General features: G+C 37.2%; 1 protein-coding gene across 1 annotated transcript; it reads left to right on the top strand.

The window, feature by feature from the left end:
* The first annotated feature begins 379 nt into the window (after window positions 1-379).
* Window positions 380-21,399, top strand: LOC143158867 (vesicular inhibitory amino acid transporter-like). The gene is made up of 2 exons (XM_076335321.1): window positions 380-616; window positions 20,248-21,399. The coding sequence occupies exons 1-2, from the start codon at window positions 380-382 to the stop codon at window positions 21,397-21,399; spliced, it is 1,389 nt and encodes a 462-aa protein (XP_076191436.1).
* Window positions 21,400-22,050: the final 651 nt, after the last annotated feature.

Raw genomic sequence — 22,050 nt, 5'->3', positions numbered from 1 at the left:
TGCTTCATGAATGACTGATCTATGTAGCTACCATAGGTAAAAGGAAGAAGGATTTGAATTGTAAATTGCAGCTTGCAGACTACTAAATCTCACTGCAGACTACTCTGGGCAGTATGTCGAAGACCCTGGAGATATTTCTTTAGCTGGCATTTGAAAGTGGCACAAATAAATGAACTAAGGACAATAAACTTCATTAATCATAGCTACAATATCAAGGCTAACCTAACAAAAGGATTAACAATGTACAACTGCTGAAAAAAATAAAGACATGTAAGGAAAGATTTTACTTTAACATTCAGTATTCAGGATGGCTCACCTGAAGCAGACTTTTTCATCTCTTTTCAACTGCTTTAGGGAAACACCATCTTTCTTTTTGGGAATGGTGAGATGGGACAGCTGCCTAGACACTGATGAAGAGCACGTGAATTTTGCTAGAAGAGATGAACTGGACAGAGCTCACAGTGAGGACAGAGAGGAACCAGATGGACCCCTGAACTTTGAGCTTGATGTTTGCCACCAGGATCCAGAATACAAGTCCCCAGCTCCCCTGCCACGTGCCCAGGTCAAACTGATCACCAGCTGGGAAGCAGGATGGAATGTAACAAATGCCATTCAGGTAACCTTTTACTTCCCCGCTCATTACAATCATCATTTGAAAAACCTGGTCATCACTTAGCCTGCTTTATTTTACTTAACCGTACCACCATTTTGCAATATTCTAAAAGGTTTCTATGAATTTATTACTAACATATTTCAACCTTTCTGCATAAGATTAGCACTCTGAAAAAATAAAGTTCCAAAGGGAAAAAAAGATAGATATGTTAGCTAAAGTTTAAAAAATATTTAAACTAGATGAAAATGAAAAGGTGCGGATTGCACCTGTTCTGGAAGTGCAGACATTATCTTTAATAAGTCTATTTGAATTCAGTGACAGAGATGTTTGATAGAAATGTGAGGTAAACATCTAATAAAAAGAGGATAGTAAGAGCCAGACTGACGTCAGACATAAATTTACTGACATGTAAGTTAGACTAGATATAAATTGGAGCATGAAGCACAAGAAGTGTAATAATACTTGTCAATGTTAAAGAAAATAGTCAGGTTGAAAAGACTGAAAGCATTTTGTCCTGGCATTCTGTGTGGAATTTGAGTATCTTTCTGAATCCTTAAATTTAGCATTAAATGTTTCAGATTCTTTTTCTCACTTTTCGTGATTCATTTCCTTACATAATTCTATCATTACCTCTAACTTTCTGTCTGACATGGTAAGAAGAAAGCAGTATCTACAAACCCATCTAGTCCCAGTAACTGTTACTTAAACACTTTTTATGGCACTTTAATTACAGAAAAATAATCCTTCCAGTGTCACACAAGTCTGTGATTATGCCGATGAACATTTTTTTATGTACCCAGTTCATCCCTCAGCTCTGCAAAGGAGGAGAAAAAGGACATATTTCTAACCCCGCTGTATTTTCAAACATGAGCACCACCACATGAGAGCCAATGCAGTAACATCTAGGGCACAGTAGCATATCATTCTCAGAAAGTGTTCAGCTGTGAATAAAAGTGTGAAGTCCTAAAATACCCCAGCTACATTCTAGTAACACATTTTATCTTCAGTCTCCCTCAGCAGCATCTAGTCAAGACAGGAGTCTGGGATGAGAGCCCATTGTTGTCTCTGTGCATTTTGCCTTTGATTTCTCCGAAGCCAAAATTTCATTCTGGAAGTCAATTTTGTCAATATTTGCTGTATGACCTTTTGGCAAGTCACGTTCTCTCTCATCCATTGTTTTCCCTTCTGAAAAACAAAAGTAATAATGCCTCTGTAAATACATCAAAGTGCCTAAAAATTCCTGAATGTCGTTATGTACACAATTACTATTAATTATTAATATTATAGCTTTCGGTTAAAAAATAGACCGATAACACAGTGTAAAAACACTAGCAAACATACAGTTGCCTATTTAAAAACAGGACAAATTCAAGCTAAATTATCCAATCAGATCAGTATCTATGGTCTTAGTGAAAATTCTCGGAACGCTGAGTGTTGCATACTGCTGTTGGTTCTCATTTGGTCAAATATTTTAGAAACCAGCATTAAAAGAGCAGTTGGCTACAGCTGTATGGAGCTTTCCTCCTAAGGCAGGCTGAGGATGGCAAAGCCCGGGAGCTGCAGTTTCGTTGATAGTACAACCGAAGTGTCCTAACGACACATTGTAAAACTGCATATGTGCATATGTGAGCACATATGTGAATCTATGTACACGTGTGTGTGTTTTTCCTATTTCCCAATACCTTGGGATTTGGTTTAGGAACAAGGGTGGAGAGCAGAGAAAGGGAAGGGGAAAGGCAGGAGAGGAGGAGAGAGGAGAGAATATTGAACGGGCATCTGTCAGTTAAAAATAGCAGTTTGAAGAAATTTCTATGAATAGCTTTGAAGAGAAAGTCAGAGTTGTGAACAGAATGATTAAAACAATCCAAACGTTCTTGACTGGTGCAGACAATCTGCGCTAAAATGACAGCTGTTTTTGCCCTACCCAGAGGAAAGGGCAGAAGTGTTTTGCATGGCAATTAGAGGTAAACATTTCAGCAGAATTCTGAAGTGTTCTAAACAGTTATTCCGGTGAATACAATTAGTCTGAAAGCGAAATTATTTCACAATCCAGATTTATTATAGGAATGATTAAATCTTTGGTCTCTGAAATTAAATAAAGGGTTTTCTTATAGTGTTTTAAATGCAAATACTTTCAAACAAACAGGCAGAGATTTTTATTTTGTTTTTAACTTCAACTGAAAAAATGTGCACTTTTGGTGACGATATTGTACGTGTAAATGATTGCTTCAGACACTTAAAGTTTCCAGGGAAACATGCTTTGTATTCCAACACTGCACAGGCAAATGAAAACCCGTATCCAGTTAATCTAGGTAAAGGCAGAGACCATAAAGCTGCGTTAATTCAAAAGGGAAAATGAACAGCATCATCTGGCAGAGTGATGCAAGTTGCATTTGTTTGTATATAGCAGTAAAAGGCCAAAAAATTTTGTCCTGACTTGTGCAGTAGCGCTGGATAGATACGCAAAGCAACAGTCACAAGGAAGAAGGTAGTTAAATTCTAATGTTACAGCATTTCACAGCAGAACCAAAGGACAATAAAGTCTATTTATTTGCCAGCCATATGTAGGAGGATTGTTGCAAACAGTATGGAGAATGTTTGTCCAAGAAAGAGAAAGCCAAAGTAAAAGAAAAAGGCACTCCTCTCTAGTATCATGAAGGGGTACAAGACAACAAAGAACGGAGAAAAACCAAGAGAGAGAAAGGGAAGAAGTGAAATAATGGCAAGAAGTGAAATGATGTTCATCTCAGCATAACTGTAATTTACACCATTGTGAGTCTACCTCCACTTAGGTCTCAGGGGCACAAACAAGTTTAACAGTGCAAAAAAGCCAGCCACTTTACCAGGCAGCTCCAAAGTGCTTTCAGTAGTATGATGCTTGTACAATCTTTAAAATATAGCATAATATAAGGGAACAACTCTTCCCTGGACGTTTGGGAAAACATGTTGTATCAGAGCATACTGAATGTGCCATTTGATTCAATACATCTGATACCTAACGTAGCCATCTTTTGTCTCCTGTCTCCTGTTGCAGAGATTGGGTTGTACAAAGATCAGAAATCCCTATGGCAGAGGCAATTTTCTTGTTCCATGATCAGAATAACACAATAGGGTGCTTGTCTACTGTGAGTGCTTCTAAGGAAAACAATAATGCAATTAGTATTATTAATAATTATCAAAAATTCTGTCAATAATAAATTAATGATTATTACAGTAGTGATCATAAATGTGCTCATTATATTTATATTTTTTATATTGTATATTAGTTTAGAAAAGACTCAACACTTCAATAATCACCATTTTTAAAAATGAAAGTGTATATCTGTATTTCCTTCACGGTGTGCCATTATAGATACATTTCATATTGGGTTCCAATTTGGCTCATTTTTATTTATGTAACTCTAAAAGATTCACTTGAGAATATCTCATAGTTAATATTTATTTTTCTATGATGTTTCCTCTGAGTTACCTGCCTTCATCTCCCTAATACAGACTAAGTCTTTAGAGTGCTTACTGAATATCAACAACTCCCAAAGACTTAAGTGGAAAACGCAGTGATGCTGAGAAACAGAATTAGCAGACATGCCCCTAAAGCTATAAAGGCAAACATCTTTTTAAGGTGTCTAAACACCCCTCCCATTAAGCTTTACTGACACCTTATTTAAGCATTTTCTAAATATAAATGTGTACATGCTTGTGTGCTTAGAAAGCTAAATGTTTTTGCCATCAGGTCATTAGATGTACCACAATACAAACCTTCTCATCCTCAACCTTAAATAATTTAGTCACATTTAACTAAATAACCACTTAGATCTTAACTGCAGTACTTGATCTTAAGTATTTATTTTCCAGGCTTGAGAACAAGGGTCAATCCTTTCTGGTGCCCAGAGCAGTAACTTCCTTGAATTATACATTGAAGCTGAAATCATACTCTGAACTAAATTATAGATGTCTGAGGGAAACACACTGCTGCATCTCATATCAAGAGGTGTTACTGAGAATTAAACGGAGATGCCCGATGCTGATATCTAACCTAGGACCAGCAAGTAATTCAAGTTTCCAAATGGAGCTAGTCAAAAAATGACAGCACAAAGTAAAATTCCAGGACTGTAGACTATTGTGGTGCACATAAAAATGCCAATTAATATGATTTTAGCTGAAATGCACCCACAGTACTGGCCAAATTTATTTTTCATATGTTTGCAACCACAAAACTATATAGCCACAACTGGAGATCAAAAAAAAGCCTAGAGCCTGGTGAGAGCCATCTAAACTTAGATCTGTTTTTCCTATGATAGAATGTCACCATTATGCAATGCAATTGATAAAAGATGTATTTTAGGGAAGACTCTGTAACTAATGTTTGTGCCCTGGTTTTCTCTTTGGATTTTCTCTTGAGCGGAAAAAAAGATTCCGGACATAGGTCACTACTTCATATAACCTTTTATTTCAGCTCAGACCCTGCAGTAGATTTCTTTAGTTGTGTGCACATATTCATATAGCACAGAGAAGGCTGCGTACAGGATATATATTCTCTCTATTCCCAACCCTACTTTTTATCACAAAATCTTTTTATCACAAATGTGTTATTTTGCAACAATGAAATTATATCTAATTCACAGAGATCTCTTTATTTGACATGTAAGCACTGTGCAGTGGACTGATTTTGAGTTAACTGCCGTTCCCATAAATCTCATTAGAAAATGCACTATATCAGTCCACTTTTCCCTTGGTCAGCTGCAAACACTAAAACGTTATGAAGCCAGAACTCCTAAACATAGAGAGGTGGCTCATCTAAAATTGTTTCTTGTTCCAGGAAGAGTTATTTGGATTGTTCTCATGGGATTTAAGTTGCTGTTTTGTAGTTTTGCATTTTATGTTGTTTGTCACATCATCTGGGCAATGAACAGATGGAGGGAGCATTGAATGGATTTACATCAGCATATTCCACTGTAACTATTATGGAAATGTTAGGAGTGGCAAATCAGTTTTCCATAGCCCCTCTGTGTCAGATTTGCCAGCAAGTAGGAACTGCGATATAACATAAAATTATGTTATATACAAATTATTCCCTGCACATATAGGCAGTCCCCAACATATGGACAATTGGTTCAGAGAGCACCATACTAGCTCTTGAAGCATCCCAGAAACAAGTACATGGGTTACACAAGTAATGGATCGAAGTATTGCAATTCTCGCAGCCTTCTAGATGTTAAAATGACATATTAACAATTTTTAGAAGGTAAAGCAGTCCTTAGATTATGCTTGCCTGCACCATGGGCCCAAAATTGCATTTCCTAATAGCCGAGTTGCAAGAGAGTTACAGGAGGTCTCTCTCTCTCTGTCTTCTTCATAAATGACTCTAATAGCCTTAATAGTTTGGCTACAACTGACATACAATGGCCTCTTTCTAAATCCTCGCACTCAGACTATGTCCAGCTTCTGCTTATTTTTACTGTAAAACCTCACTAATACATAGTCTGATTTACCGATCCACAAGGCTAAAACTCTTACCTGAGCGCTAATAATTCCCCATCTGGGTCACAGTAGCACCCTCTTCCCTGACCTTGCCAAGCTCGCCCCATGCACACCCACCTGGAAAGCTCATGCAATTCCATACCCCGTGTATCCACCAGCTCTTGCAAGCACCTCTTCAACCATCAAATCAAATGTAAGCACTTATCTTTTCTTTAACAATCTACCATTTATCTTTCTACATCTATTGACTCTGATCTCTTCTTCCAGTTACAATTACCATCGTCAATTTTTAAACTATTTAAACAAGCATTCCTATGAACTTAAATGAAGATATTTATTTGCACTCCTCTGATCCTCTTAGAAATGTCCTTTTTCTGAAAATTTCACAGTTATAAGCTACACTGAAACCACCAATTTCTGGTATTGACTCATGGTTTCCTTGACTCCCCTGTCTGCCTGTATTTGTTTCCTATTATCTTACCCCTAGATTGTAAATTTTTTGTAGAAGAGACCATCTTTCTGTACTTTGTTTGCACAGTGCCGTGCACAATGGGATTCCGATCAAGGACTTCCAGGTGCTCCAATAATGAAAACAATTTTGAAAGTAAGTCTCAAAATGTTTTCTATTTTACAGAAACTCTTCACAAAATAATGATTGTTTAAATGTGGCCTGTGATAAATCAGCTTGACATTTGATTCAATTTCCTCTCTTTTTTTCTACATAGAATGGATTCTCCTTGCTATTGAGACCCATTGTAGGGGCTGAGCACAAGATAAATCAGCAGGCAAATGTGATAAGAGTACCTTTAGAATATTCAGCCATTAAAATGGGCATTTCATCTTAAAAATCCAGATGGTCAAGAAAGAGAATGGCAGAACCATGATATCAAAGATAAATGGATAGTAGCGTTATGAAAATTATACCCTTTGAAATAGTAAATGTTACCAAACAGGATCAAGTAACTGTCAGCTGCCTGAAAGCAATGATCACTTTATTCCATGGGAGAACCCAGTGCACCACGACTTGTTGCAGAACAAGGATCTCTGGCTCCCTCAGGTGAAGGGAATAGCTGATGTACTTTCCCGCTACACTAAAATCAAATTAATCTACCATGCTTTTTGGTCTCATCAATCCCTAAGAGCATTTGTAATAAGCTGAATGAAAACAGATGGTATAATTTCTCATTTTTTTAATTCATGGCAGGTCACGTGGTATTTAAAAACACTATTATTAGGCAACTTTGAGTTTCTGCTGTATCTGCTATATCTGCTTACTTTATTGTTGTGATATTATGTTTGACAGTTACCTTTCAAAACAAAGCCCAAATTACCTATTATAATTATTTACCAGCCATCTGTGGCTGAGATCGTTTGTACACTTGTGCCTCTCTATAGCACATGCCACTGACCAGCTATCACTGGTGGAAAATAGTCTTCTTAAAAATGTTCTTTCTGTCCCTATTCTTAAACTTACGAGGTGTGTAACCTTAGCAAATTTGCTTTAGTAAACCGTATTTAGACATATAACTTGTCCCAAGATAACATTCCTGCCAAGACCGCAAGAACATAGTGATAGGCAGCAGAAAGTAAAATATTTTGTCAGATAGCATTCCTTTCCTGTTTTTTTATAAACTTCCTTCACTTTCATTAGCAAATTTTCAGAAGGGAGCTCATTTTTTTATAAAAAGAAAGAGTGATCCTTAGGGTTCATCAAGGAATAAAGGTTGACAAGCTCAACATCTGCAGATGTGTATGAGAATTTAACGCTGAAAGTAAAGGACATCTGAATTATTATAATGTACTGATAGAAATAGTAATGTTTCTGTAGCAGACTTTCCAATGGTAAAGCTTCTTCTGCACAATCCGTAGATGGTTAATCTACAGTTTACTTCAATATGTATAATTCCTGACAGCAGGAGATCCACTGAAATGGCACAAGCTCTGTCTGAATGAGCAAATGGAGCTATCTGAGAAAATAAAAAGCCCTAAACACTGATTACACACAGTACTGAAGATGATATATTGTAACCTAGTTTTAGCACAGTAAGCTGTATAAAACATTTTGCCCCTAAAGCTAAAGAAAAGAAATTGACTTCTATTTGCATCTATTCTCCCTCTTCTCCCCACACACACCACATTTCTTGGAAGGCAATGTTTCTCTGTATTCTTGGCCAGTGGCACTAGTTTTGCCATATGTACAATACTGTGTTCACTAAATAGCTAACAAAAAAAAATCAAATTTAATATTTACTTCTCAAAAATGTAAACATATGAGTCAAAGTGAGGAAACATTCACTTCAACTCATACACACATACTCTGCTATCCATTTCAATTTCTCTCAGTCCATTTCTTGAATTGACACAAATAACAGCACCAGCAGATTATGTTTTGTAGGTCCCTAGAGCAAACATTTTTTGTTGTTTTATGTTATCAGTTGCAATGGTAGCTTCAGCTTTTGCCTTTACTGTACATGGGTATTTCCATTCATGATAGTTTTTTTTATTGCTCAGTTTTCCCCTCTAGAAACATGTTTGATTCAGGCTGGTTCCTCCCTGATAAGCAGAGGATTTTTTTCAGTTTTAAAACTCATTCTAGTTCGATTATTCCAAACTAAAGCTGGGTATTTCAGAAATTATTAATAGTTCTACTGAAGCCTGAAGAAATGTAAATATGGGTATAAGAATTATATAATGCAAGATATATTATTCCTCTTTCATAAGAAAGTTAGTTATATTTATAAGAAGTTATCTTATTTTTTCTTTGTAATGACTGTTAAATCCCTCATTTTACTCTTTGTATCATATTTAGAAGTTGGCACTGAGGTCTATTCTATCTCACCACATTTTAAAGCCATTCTCTTGTCTCGTTGTCTGCATGATTTCTGCAACTCCAGATGACATCTCCCCAGCCACCTTCCCTTAAGACACTTAAAAATCTTCTTCTAAGCTTTAATTGCGATCCAGAGTTTAAAATGAGTTCTCCGCTCCTGCTCTTGTTGCTTTTGCTTGCTGCTGACTTTTTTCACTTTTGCTGGAAAGCCAGCTGCTCTGAGCTCTTCCTTTTGTACTTTTTATTGTTGTCATCTCAAGTTAAAAATAAAATACCTGCACAAAACTGTAGGCTTCCCTCTGCTGCTTGGATGGGATTTCAGAGACTCTTTGCTATCTCCTAAATTGTGAGGAGCTGCCATTCCACCCCTGAAGGTTTGCTTTCCTAATCAGAAAGGAAAATCAGCTGCATAATTCATACTTTCCCTCTAGCCTTCTACTTATTCCTGTCTTGTGTCTATAGTTAGATATTTCTCATATCCAGTCATTTTTCCTCACAGCCTCTTGCCCATCATATTCTCCTACCCCTTGTTGCTACCTCATATGGTTCACAACCTTATGTTCTAGTGTTCTCCAATTTACCTAATGACACCTTTCCCCCGCTGTCCCTGCCTCCCCTGGTGCAGTCATGTTCCCAAGTTATCCAGCTTCCTGCTCTTCCTTTGCTCTTCCCGGGCACCTCACAGCCTCATGACCTTCATAAAGGAATTCATCTCACTCTATAGGCGACATAGAGAGATAGGCATCTCTGATGGAGATTCACAAATCCTAAAATAAGTGCCCTACACTGTTGGAATGAATAGTCCTCTGGTAATCCTTATTTCTATCCGTCCTTTCCAGAGCTATCAGATCAGCTTTACTTTTTGCTGTATTTAGATAGGTGACGTTAGGAATCCCATTTCTAGTAAGTGTGCATCAAAGCAAGGTAGATTTGTCATGTAAGTCTTTTCTGCTACTGTGTGTACTCATTCATTAAATGTCTGGTTTAGACAGAAAAAGTTGGGTGAGATTAAGCCAATTCATAGATGTGAAGAAGTGATCATTTCCTTGGGTACCAAAGAGAGTAAAAAAAGTAGTCACTTTAGTAACTTCAGTAATAGTCACTGAGTTTTCACCTGAAATCCATTAACTTTTACACCTCATGAATAAATTGGGATTTTGCCTAAAAATTTGAATGTGAGAAATGAAAGTTATTTAGAAGAAAGGAACAGAAACTAAATACAGTCTTAAAGTAAATTTCTCAAATATGAAATCACTACAGCTCTCAACACTGAAGTATGAACAAAGGAGAGATCCAATAAGGCTGAGATGTTTTCCCTGCACTGTCAGAATTGCTCAGGTTAAGAAAAAGAAATTAAACTCCTTTTTTAAATATACAAACTTTTACAGCAATTACTTAACTATGTTTTAATAATGAAAGAAGTGGTTTTGTCTCTATCCATACAGACAGTATTTGTATCTAAAAGTTAAGAATAAACCTGAGGTCTTGTCAAAGGTCAAGAAAAATCAAGGTCCCCAGTTTGTTCATCTAGAGATCCTCAGCATCCTGTCTCCAAGTCTTTCCAGTGTGGCTGCAGACCAAGAAAATAAATCTTAATAAAAGAGGAAAATAAAAAAAAAAAACCACCCACAGAAAAGGAATATGACTTACTTTATAACTCCAGTACTTTTGTTCATGGGCCAGTAGAGGTCAAGAACCACTGTGTCACAGTCTGTACAAACAGAATGAGAAATACCTCTTCAAGTAGTAATACTTCAAGTATTTTACATCTAGAGACCTTAAAAAGACATCTTCGGCATGCATTTTATATGCCATATGCCTGGTTTCACAATGCATAACTATATTCAAAATTTATTTTTTTTTAAAAAGGAGAGCTTAAATATCTTTGCTTTTATGCTGAGTACTCAGGGCATGCCAGAAAACTTAGTCACATTTCTGATCTTTAGTTTTTCTCTTTATTATTAATTACACACATTTGGGAATGTTTGTCTAATCTACTTGAAATTAGGGGAATTATTCTACTTTGTTGAATTTTAAGAGTAATGTGATCTTTTATGTCATTATAGAAGAGAGACACCTCCATTACGGGAATTCATTTGCAACCTCAACTTTATCTGTATCTGTGCGTGATGGAATATCAGCAGTAAAATCAGTTGCTGCTTCTTTTATCCTAAAGGTAGAAGCCTCCAGGGGTGCCACTGAAGTTTAACTGAGGTTAAGAGAGGAAAAGCAGTAGAGATTTGTTGTCTATACCCAGCCTAATTGTAAGACAGCATCTTTTCTCGGAAGAATATACTATGATATCTATTCCAGAAGAATATACTATGATACTCTGTATCAGTTTACTGATTCCTAGAGACCAAAAATAATAGTATACCACTTTTTATGTCTTTCATCCAGACTATTAACTGTATTCTCTCCAGGCAGTGCTGTAAGACAAATTTCCCCTTTATACGCCGAGCTTTGGGAGTCATTATAGCTTGGGTAAGAGTTCACCTAAAATTGGCGGTTGGGTCTGTGCTGAGGAAAGAACAGGATAATATTAGCCAGGGGAGGATTCAGTCACCTTTTATTCTGCATGCAGTCGTGACAAATCCTATGCCAGCTTTCAGAAAACATAACCCAGCTTCCAGAAGATGTAACCGGGCTTCCTTTTCACCTCTCAGAGGTGCATAAGGTTTGTTCCAGTGCAAAGTTCTTTGTAGTATGGGTTTGTTTTTTTTCCATTTCCTCTTCAGCCTTACTTGGTAAAAGTAACAAGAACTGTGGCTTGTCCCATACAGGCAGCATTCAAGAAAACCTCCTAACAAGCCAAATGCTTTCTCCCAGCCTGAGTTTGAACTTTCTGTGCACTTTAACTCTTCCTTTTGTTATGTCAGTTCACAGTCAAATAAAGTTATTTGGCTCCCCACTGCTTTGCTTTGCTTCTAGTCTCCCAAAGTCCCCTCTCTGCTTCCCCCCAAGCTCTTTTGACCACATTTTCATGACAACTCGCTCACGTGTTGCTGTACCGGATGTTTTGAGTACTTGCCTGCCTTCAGGTGAAAACCTGAGAATACGTGTTGAGCTATAATGTGGGAAATAGGTAAGCAGCCAGTGAGTCCATGTTGCTTGCCACTACTAACTTTCAAAATAATGTTTGTTTTAGTTTTGACTGCCTTACTTTTTTCATCTCTTTTTCCTCTCCGCTACATAACACATAATAAAAGCCCTCATTCTTTTACCAAAGCCTGCTTTCTCCTTTGGGACCAAGCAAAATAATATATTTTCTTAAAAGGTAATTTGCTTGGGAGATTTACTTTGTGTGATTCAGTGCATTCCTGCAGATAGCTCTGAATTTATGCAAATTAACATTTTCCATCAAACCATGCAGAATTAAGCATCAAGCATGTTATTTCAGGTTTAGAACAAATATTTAAACCAATAGCAAAGCCAATTGGATCAACTGTCACACTCAATAGCAGCAATTCCTTTTTTGTTGAGACATTTTCTTTCCCCTGTTCCCTTTCCTAATCTTTAGGAGATTCTTAAGACTAATCTGGCCACTAAAAGGCAAACAAAATCAGTGGCTTCCGTCAGTCAAATGAACACATACATTTTGCAGTGCAGACCATGTACCTTCCTTACTTGCTTACCTTATCACAGCATCTCCTGAGCAGTCTATCTGCCCTGTCATCTGCTTATGGTACCTGAAGGATTGACAGAACAACACTTCTAAAGTTTCTCTCAGTATATAAGGTGATTGCAGGCATTAATCACAGAATAAACACCTTAGCCACTTTCCTCCCTGCAGCTAAAACAGGCTGGCATTGGCAGAGAGAAAGAATAAGAAAAATCAGGAAAAACAAGATTGCTGGGGTCTAATTCAACCATCCCTGAAGTTAAAGGAAGATTTTTCACTGACATTAAAGGAGATGGATCTGCTGCTAAGGTCATACAGGCCATGGACAATATTTGAAGTTTTCCACAGAACAGCTTGTAGTGTTTTTTAATTCAAACTCAGCTGAGCTGTGAACAAACTGGGAAGCAAGTGGGAAAGCAGATGAATTCTTTTCCTGGTGTCTGTAGAGCAGTGCCAGGAGTCTGGGTAGCCAGCTAGGGAACAAGAAATTCTTTCTGCTGGGAAGAAATAGGATATAACTGATATTGCAAATACATGGTGGAATGATTTATGTGACTGGAATTTAAAAATAATTAGATAAAACATGTTTACAAAAAAAGAGTAGGTAAAAGAAGTGAGGGTGGCACTCTACATTAGAGATGATTATCTGTGTTAGAGCTATTGTCTGGAAAGAAAAATTGTATTGTTCTTGGTGACTTCAGTTTTAAAGACCTATGCTGGGGGTTGTATGCAGTCTGTAGTAAAACATCATTAAAGTTTCTAAAAATGATAGATAATAATTATCTAACAAAAAAGGTATTGAACCTAGCATAAGGTAATTCTATTTTGAGCCTTATTATGTTGAATAAAGATGAACACATCAGTGGATCTAATTACATTCATTATGAGAAAACAGAGGGCAGTAACATATATATACTTGGTACTTCAAAAGAGTGAATTTTACAAACCTGGAGAAAATTATGAGAGATGATTGATTAGGAAGAATAAATACAGACAGCAAATTGTGAAAGCAATTTTAAAGTTGTTTAACAAGAATTTATGAGATGTCCAGAAGTCACATCTCATAATTAAGAAATAGTACACCTATGTGTTAAAACCCCTCCTACTTCAAGTGTGAAGTGAATGTATCAATTAAAATTTAAGAAAATAACAATAGCAAAAGGGAGAAAGGGAGGGTGAGAGTAATCATTGTAAATAATAAATTATGAAGTGTGGCAAAGAGATACAGGAACCCAAAGACACTAGGAAAAAAATGCATCTCCCAGGGATTAGGACAGTAAGAAAACAATTTTTAGGAATTAGGAAAAAAAAGGATAGGTTTAGTGTAAAAATTTGAAACAGAAATACTAATAGTGGTATAAATTAAGTATGAATGGAAATGTGTGTCTCTGTATGTGACTGTGTATGCTTGTCTAAAAGCATCAGGAGAAACAGCAGAACAAAGTTAAAAGGGAAGGTATGCGTTAACTGCTACAGAGCACCATATATGTGATCTTATTTAAATGGAGAGGTAGAAAAACTGACCTATAGATAAGTGTTAAGGGAATGAAGTAGAGGACAGTATCTATAAAACACGCAGATAAGGAAAGCAACAGTACTGTGAAATTCAGGAATTTTGCCTAATATTTATGAGGGATGAGACAAAATAATGAGGCAAAAGATCCAAAACTGCATCCACTCCAAAAGAGTACAGAAGGTAAATCCAAAATCTGTTTGGATCATCACTAGTCAAGATGAACTCCAGAGACACAGTGAGCACTTGACTGCCAGCATCCCTTGTCCTCCTTGATGCACGCAAGTGACCCTGGCCAAGCCACTAGGACACACACCCCAGTGCTGCTGAGTGTGTGGATGTGAGAGCAGGTAAAATCAACTTAGAGATTTTCTAATGTAAGATCACCTCCCTCTTCTCTGAGATCTCTCACTGAATTTTGCTACACTGATTTCCTACATTAGTAGTAGAGGGAAGTTCTAAAATTGTTATCTCTGAAAAAAGATGCAACTGTTCATAAGTAGTCTCTGTAGAGAAGCAGGAGGATGTGCTCATAGCACAGAAGAACAGTGGGCCATTTTGTAATTTTTCAGGATGGGCACCATGCTATTCTGCATAAGATATTTAAAAGCTAGCTCTCAGAGTTTCTAAGCTGTGTGTCTACTCCATTATGTACATATTCTCTTGCCCAGCAAGAGAAACAGGCATCTCTGAAACGAAATTCATCTCAGCTCTGCTAACAACCTATCTTAAGATAGGTGTGAGTTCTAAATCGAGGTGCCTATTTTTTCCAAGCTTAGACTTGGACAATTAACTATTAGATAACTACAGTTACTATTTAAAATGGATGTTAAAATGTATCTCGTTAATATTTTGAAAGCAGATTGCCCAGCAAGTTTGCACTTGGGAGACATAACAAAAGATACATCTGACCTGATAATACTCTTATTCAATCGCTATTACATGTGGAATTTTCAGGAGACTGTGGATATAATTCCAATATTTAAAAAGCCAGTTAAATCCTGACTAGTGAAACCTGGCAACAATTCTGAGAAAAAGAATGTAATTGTTAATACAGGTTTTAACTGATACAGAATAAAAAGCTAGGAATATAATTAGTTTCAATCATCATGGGTTTTGAGAAAGAGTCCTTACACTCCTTATTAAACACACTTGATATAATTGTTTGATGAGATTGTAATATAGGCAGTGAAAGATAAATAATATATTTAGACTTTTAAAAGGAATTCTGACACATTAATACACAACATTCTGATTTAAAAATTAGTGCAACAATAGAATACATCTTAAATGGATTAACAACTGCTGAAGTGACAGATCCAAAAAAAGTAACTGTCAGTGTGGATCTATTGACAAAGGAATGAGTTTCTAGTAGGGTTAGGAGGTTATCCAGTAGAATAATTGGCATCTGGTCCAGTATCATTCAATGTAGTCAACAGTGATCTGGAAGAAGATACAAAATCACCGTTGATCACAGTGGTGGCTGAGAAAGGAAAAAGACCATAGAGGTCAACAAGCAAGTAGCTCTGATATCATGGCATGAGATTAAGAGATTTGCTATATTTTTTAATTTAGTGCTAATAAAGTTGTATCTTCATATTCCAACCCAAACTGTTCTATGATTCTATGAAATACCACAGCAACACAGGCTTGCATTTGTTCTGGAAAATGATTTATTTTAAATGACAACAAATGCTAAACACCATAATTAAATATTTTGTGAAAGTGTACTGAAAAGCAGGGTTCTTGAATTTATCTCCCTATTCTTCCAAGAAGATCCATGAAGGAGGTTTTCCCGTATAGTTTCTATGCCTAACCCATGTTCATGCAGGGAATCAAATACATAGTTGGGAAAATAGTTAGGCTTAAATGAACTGTTCCAGTGGAATAGCTACAGATGGTGAGAAAAGCAATCAGAGCTAATTCAGCAGTCTGGCATATTAGCATGTATTCTGCATATAGGGGAACTGAATAATTTTCGGTTAAATTCTTCTTAATTTCTTAATTTATTTTTCCATCTGATTAAGTCTTAAGGTGAAATCTTTTTCTCTCTCTCTTTTTTTTTTTAGCATTGCTTTTTACTCCATTTTATTTCATTGTCTTCTGGCATGTCTCAACTCTGACCAGGATCTGATCTTCTTTACTTTTTAATTACCTTTCAATCTGCTTTGTTTTTCAAAGTGTCGTATTTCAGGTTAAAACAGCCTATAAGCATTTTACCTGGGACTAAAAAGCCTTAAAACTGAACATTAAGGAATTTTGATATTTTCTCAGAGTGCTTGACGGTGCTTTTATACATTTTTCTAAACATATTTTATTCCTTGGGGAGGTGCTTGCCCTGAGGTGAAGGAGTGTCAAACAGTGGTATGATAGCAGAAGGCACACTTTTTGCATTCTACACTAATCCAGATATCTAGTATTTTTAAACAAGCAGCCAGCCTTGCTAGTGTGGGAAACACTACCATGTAGTTCAAATATTGCAGTCCAGCCATCGACAAATGCAAAAATGTTTTAACGTGGAGATGTAATTTGGAAATCCTGATGTGCTTGTGTTGTATTGTAGGTGGATCAGTAATTCCTGGTGGTAGCTGTCACACCTGGTTGCTTCCGCCTGGGGGTATTCTGACAAGGCTAATAAATAGCTTGTAGCTGAGACTGACCTTTCCTTACATGCCCTTTCCGCTCTTGTCCTTGCCATTTCTTCAGAGGCTGATCGCCAGTTCAGCCCTCGGTCCTTTCTTCTTTCTAGGCCCGGCTGCCTATGGCTGAGTCCACTCTGGATGTTTGACAAGGACCTCCACCCAGGCACATGTATTCACTCATTGACAAAGAACAGTCCACTTCCACCCTCAGTCTAGGGTGAAAATACCCGTGTCTTGCAAACATCTCGGGAGAGAAGGGAAGATGCAGCCCGCTGGGCAAGCTTGGGGTCCCTCCCTGTACAGGGTGGATGGAGTGATGGCAACTAACACAGCCGCTCAAGCTGAGCCGTGATAGAGGACTGTTTCAAAAACGCCACTTCCCCTGTACCCAGCTGCGTGACTGCTTTTTCCCTGTACTAGTCTGTTTTGTAAACAGATCACCTTAAAACAGCATATTAGCTCTAAAGCTAACATTGACTTAGCCACTAGAACGGTTGAAAATAAAACCGCTTAGACAGGAACACTTCCCAGGCAGAATGCTAAAACTAGGAGCTGGGAGGCAGTTTAAGAAATGGTTGCCGCTCATTTTTAATTGATGCCTCACAGCTAAGGCTGTCTATGCCATAATTTGAACACGAGAACACAGGATCAGAAGACTCAATAAGAGCAAGTGATGGGGCCAGGCTGGACCGAATGTGCATTGACAAATGGTGTAACAGTAGTTCAGGAAATGGTCCTAACAGAAAGTATTGCTTTTGGAAGGGTAAGAACAGAAGATTAAATCCAAAATGAGTTTTGAAGCCTGACAAAGGGTCTTATGTTCTTCGAGCTCTCATGGCCATCACTAACTAGTTTTTGGATCTTTTGTAGAAATTTGACAATGTGCTGATACATGAAACTTATTTTTTTCCAATGGAAAAACCATTTCTGTCAAGGCAGGAAAAGCACTGTCATTTCACCACATACATACTTACTGTATTGGCATGTTCAGAGTTCTCCCATTTCTCTCTACTAACCATGGTCTGTATCCAAAAAGCTGCAAAACCAGTTATGTCCACAATGTTTGCTTTCTATTATTAACTGAAAGCTGAAGGACACAGAAACAGTAAGTCCCTTACACAAATCTCACCAGCTATTGTTTACAAACTCTGGGAAAAAGATGTCAAAGACATCAGCTGAAAAGAAAACTTACAGTTTCTGTAGAAAGTTTCAGTTTAGAAATTCTAAACTCACTGTATGTGATTTGAAATTGGCAATCACTGATACATAATTTTAAGAAAGAATATACAGAGTGCAAAAATGGGTTTGTTTAATAAGGTTTGAATTCAGAAGATGAAAAAAACCCCCACCAACCTCCCCACCCCCCTCATCATCCTGTGGTTTGTGTTAGGTACCAAATAAAATTATTTTATATAAACAACAGCAAGGAGATGTTAGAGGTTAGAATTATGTTATGCTCTGATTAAACTAACAATTAAGCATGGAAAAGCAGACACCTGTGGGGAGGACTGTAAATGGCTGTCTAATGTGATAATGTCTCTGAAAGACTTATGCTTTGGTTTAGGTTGAGGCTAGTCATATAAACGTTAATAGACTAAATTCAGCAGGGGAGAAGCCATTGTGTGGGTAAGGCCCATGCTGACACTTACCTGCAGTTTAATTATACAGTGACCCTTTGGGTCAGCAGATACCATTTGAACTCCCAAATGCAGGTTAAGGGGCAAAATAATAATGCTGTGAGTATGGAACAAATGAGATAAGCTTGCTACAAACTGCAAGGAACTGAGAAAATATCATTGTTCTTATGTTAATATGGAAGATGACTCTCTGGCTTTTATCTTCCTGATTTTTTCATAGACTTGGTTTAGTGGTGATGCTTTTAAACGCAACCTGTTATGTAAATATTCTCCAAGGATTGTTTTCATAGGAAAGAAAACACATTTTGTTCTTTAAGCAACTACCTAACTTGCCAGTCAAAGCCACGATTAAAAATGGCACGATACCAAAAGCTACTGTTACACGTGTGCTACCTGCAATCTGGATAGAGCCAGATATCTAGTCTTTTTAAGAAAGTAGACCGTTAGATGGCAGGAATGGTAGAATTTTGAACACTTCTGTGAAGTTAACGTACAAAAGAAATGCTAATTACACTGCAAGCTAATTGGGTCGCCTGTATTAGAATGGAGCTAAGCCATTGGAGCGGGGAGATTTGGGTGACTGAAGTACCACAAGCTATGTAGTCGAATGTCCCAGCTCCTAAATAACTTATAATATAAATATAAAATGACTTATAATATAAATGAGTGGGTCGCCCCTTCTGCGAGGAGGCCTCTTTCTGTCAGGGATCCATGGGTTTTGCAGAGCAAATGAGGTTGCTCAGGTTTGGTCAGAAATAGAATTTAGATAGGTTTGATGCAAATCAAGTCCTTCTGTCAGGCCAGAATAGCAAACATGAGCACAAGTGCTCATATTTCCTCATGTCACTGGTGCTGTAAGAAATACTGAAGTAAAAATTTCTGTAGAAGTAGTTAACTGTATTTTGTTTCCTCCCCACCTTTCTTCAGCCATCAAGAACAAAAACGCCTGACCAGTCTGACTAATGTGCATTGCTTAATTTCAGCTTTGTAGCACAAAAAGAGAAATGTCACAGAAGCATCTTTCCTAAATTGGAACTTTTTATGAATAACTGTTGTTCAAGGGTTTTGTTTGGTTTGTACTGATGGAAATTAAACCACATAAAAGTGTCATTTGTCCTTAAATATAGAGAAGAAAGAAGGAAAAAGACAAAGAAATACACAGTGTTCTGTGAAACTAAAATGCCAGGGTTTTTTTTACTTGATAAAACAAGTATAATTCTGTTCCTTTCAGAAACTGTTTAGAGAAAAGTATGTCTATATGTTTTAGATGTATTTCTAAACACCTAAATAAGTTTGCACAGTCTAGAATCTCAGCCGTAAGAAGAATCACTTTAGCAGTGGACTTAACAAGCAAAGGCTGCACGAGGCATACAGAAGCCGCAGAGGAAACACAAGCAAAGTCTGATGTCACTCTAATGCCATTTTCTTTCCAGAGGTCTGTTAACAGTTTTTAGACCAAAGAGGATTGTCATTACTGGATCTATCTACAGTGCTATTTTTAATTTGAATGAAACTTGTACAGTTGCTTAATTTTACTGATATTGAACCTGTTTCATTAACATGCATGTTGACTGAGTAACTGCCTATGAACCTTCTAAAATGTGCTTCTAATCACATCAGCATTAAATATTAACTAGGAACCTGACTCTATCATTCAGTCACATTCTCTTTTTCCTAGCTTATCATTACATGTGTGTCAATAGGAGCAGTTATCTTTGCTGATAATTTCATTTATCATAAAGAAACACATTTCTCATGATTGTTACTTACTTAGCTGAACGTAGCAGTACTTCCACCATGCAGTTAGGTGAAAGCAATGTTCAATGGAGGGCAGGTTTGGGAGTGTGGCTTCTAGTAAACATTTCGCCTCAGGGATTTTGTTCTATCTTTTCTTTCTCCTTTTCCTTTTCAGGGGATATTTGTCCTAGGATTGCCATATGCTCTTCTCCACAGTGGATACAGTGGCCTGTTTCTTATTATCTTGGCTGCAGCATTATGCTGTTACACAGGCAAAATTCTAATCGCCTGCCTGTATGAAGAAAATGAAGATGGGCAGCTCATAAGAGTGAGAGACACGTATGAAGATATTGCGAATGCCTGCTGTAAAAAGCAATCTTCCAAACTAGGTGGCATAGTTGTCAATGTGACCCAAGTGATGGAACTGATCATGACATGTATTTTGTATCTGGTTGTTAGTGGGAACTTGCTGTCACATAGTTTTCCATATGTACCAATGACTGAGAAAACTTGGTCTGTAATGGCATTTGTTACACTGCTGCCTTGTGTATTTATCAAGACTCTCAAAATTGTTTCCAAACTCAGCCAGCTTTGCTCCTTGGTCCATTTCATTATCATCCTTGTAGTGATGACTTACTGTCTCACACAAATACATCAGTGGTCCTGGGCAAAATTCAGACTCTCCATTGAGTTTGAGGACTTCCTGGTCTCTGTAGGGGTGATCATTTTCAGTTACACTTCGCAAATATTTCTTCCCAAACTTGAAGGTAACATGAAAAACCCAGGGGAATTTAGATGTATGCTGAACTGGACTCACTTTTTTGCCTGTGTCTTGAAAACAACCTTTGCACTGACTGCATTCTTGACCTGGGGTGAAGAGACAAAGGAAGTTATTACTGACAACCTGCCATCATTTCTTCAAACCCTAGTGAATTTGTGCCTCTTAACCAAGGCTCTTCTTTCTTACCCTTTGCCCTTTTTTGCAGCCACAGAAATTGTGTATGCTTGTATTTCTAGAGGCAACCATTCCAATTACAGATCTCCACTATTTGCTCTGGGTGTAAGAGGCTCATTTCTCCTGTTAACTCTGCTGATGGCCATGTTCATACCACATTTTGCCCTGTTGATGGGTTTAACAGGCAGTGTAACAGGTGCTGCTATGACTTTTCTTCTTCCTTCTCTCTTCCATTTAAAACTTAAATGGAAAAAACTATCCTTCTTAGAGAAATGTGCAGATATCTCTGTTTTTATTTTGGGTTTCCTTTGTAGTCTTGCAGGCATACTTTGCTCAATAAAAGGGCTGCTTGAAGTATTTGGAAGAGTGTAAAAAGATTTCCTGAAAGCCAAATAAGGCCCAAATCTTATAAATGCTTTTACCCTGTTAGTAGGTATATAAGAGATTTTGTCACTAGGTAAAATTAAGCATATACTTAAATGTTTTTTAAGGATCAGGGCTTTAACTGTAAAAGTATGTGGCTCTAAGCAAATTGGAAAATAACCTTTATAGCCAAAATGTACAAAACTACCCCTATTTAAAATGTTGAGAGGAAAGAAGGTGTTGGAGATGGTTTAGCATGAAAATAATTTTAAACTAATCCTATATGGTTTTGTTCATACATGACATGCACATCCTAAAATGGTTACTGAAAGTGATTCCACCAATTTAACCAGAATTTCTCACAGGGTTAGATACTGTTCAGTCTCAAAGCTACCAAATCTAGCTTACAGGATATGATAGAGTTTGAGAGAGCTATCATTGCAAATGGATGAAATACGATTTCACATTATTGGCAGAATGTAATTCAACACATGAACAGAACAAATCAGTGAATTTCATTTTTTATGTAAGACAAGTTCTACTACTTGTTTTTTAAATGAGTAGGCAAAAAAAGAACTCAGTTTACAACAGCTTTGAAAGCCTGCTTTTATCATGAGTTCAAATGGGAATACAGTCAGAGTAAAATGGGCATTCTAACAG

This window comes from Aptenodytes patagonicus, chromosome 3, assembly GCF_965638725.1.
Source record: "Aptenodytes patagonicus chromosome 3, bAptPat1.pri.cur, whole genome shotgun sequence".
In the NCBI taxonomy this organism is placed as follows: domain Eukaryota; kingdom Metazoa; phylum Chordata; class Aves; order Sphenisciformes; family Spheniscidae; genus Aptenodytes; species Aptenodytes patagonicus.
This window is presented reverse-complemented; position numbering and strand designations above follow the sequence as displayed.

Excerpts from the sequence above, each read along its gene's own strand:
- LOC143158867 (XM_076335321.1), top strand. The coding sequence starts at position 380 with ATGGTGAGATGGGACAGCTGCCTAGACACTGATGAAGAGCACGTGAAT. Across the intron at positions 617-20,247 it reads ATGTAACAAATGCCATTCAG|GGGATATTTGTCCTAGGATT; the intron begins GTAACCTTTTAC and ends TTTCCTTTTCAG.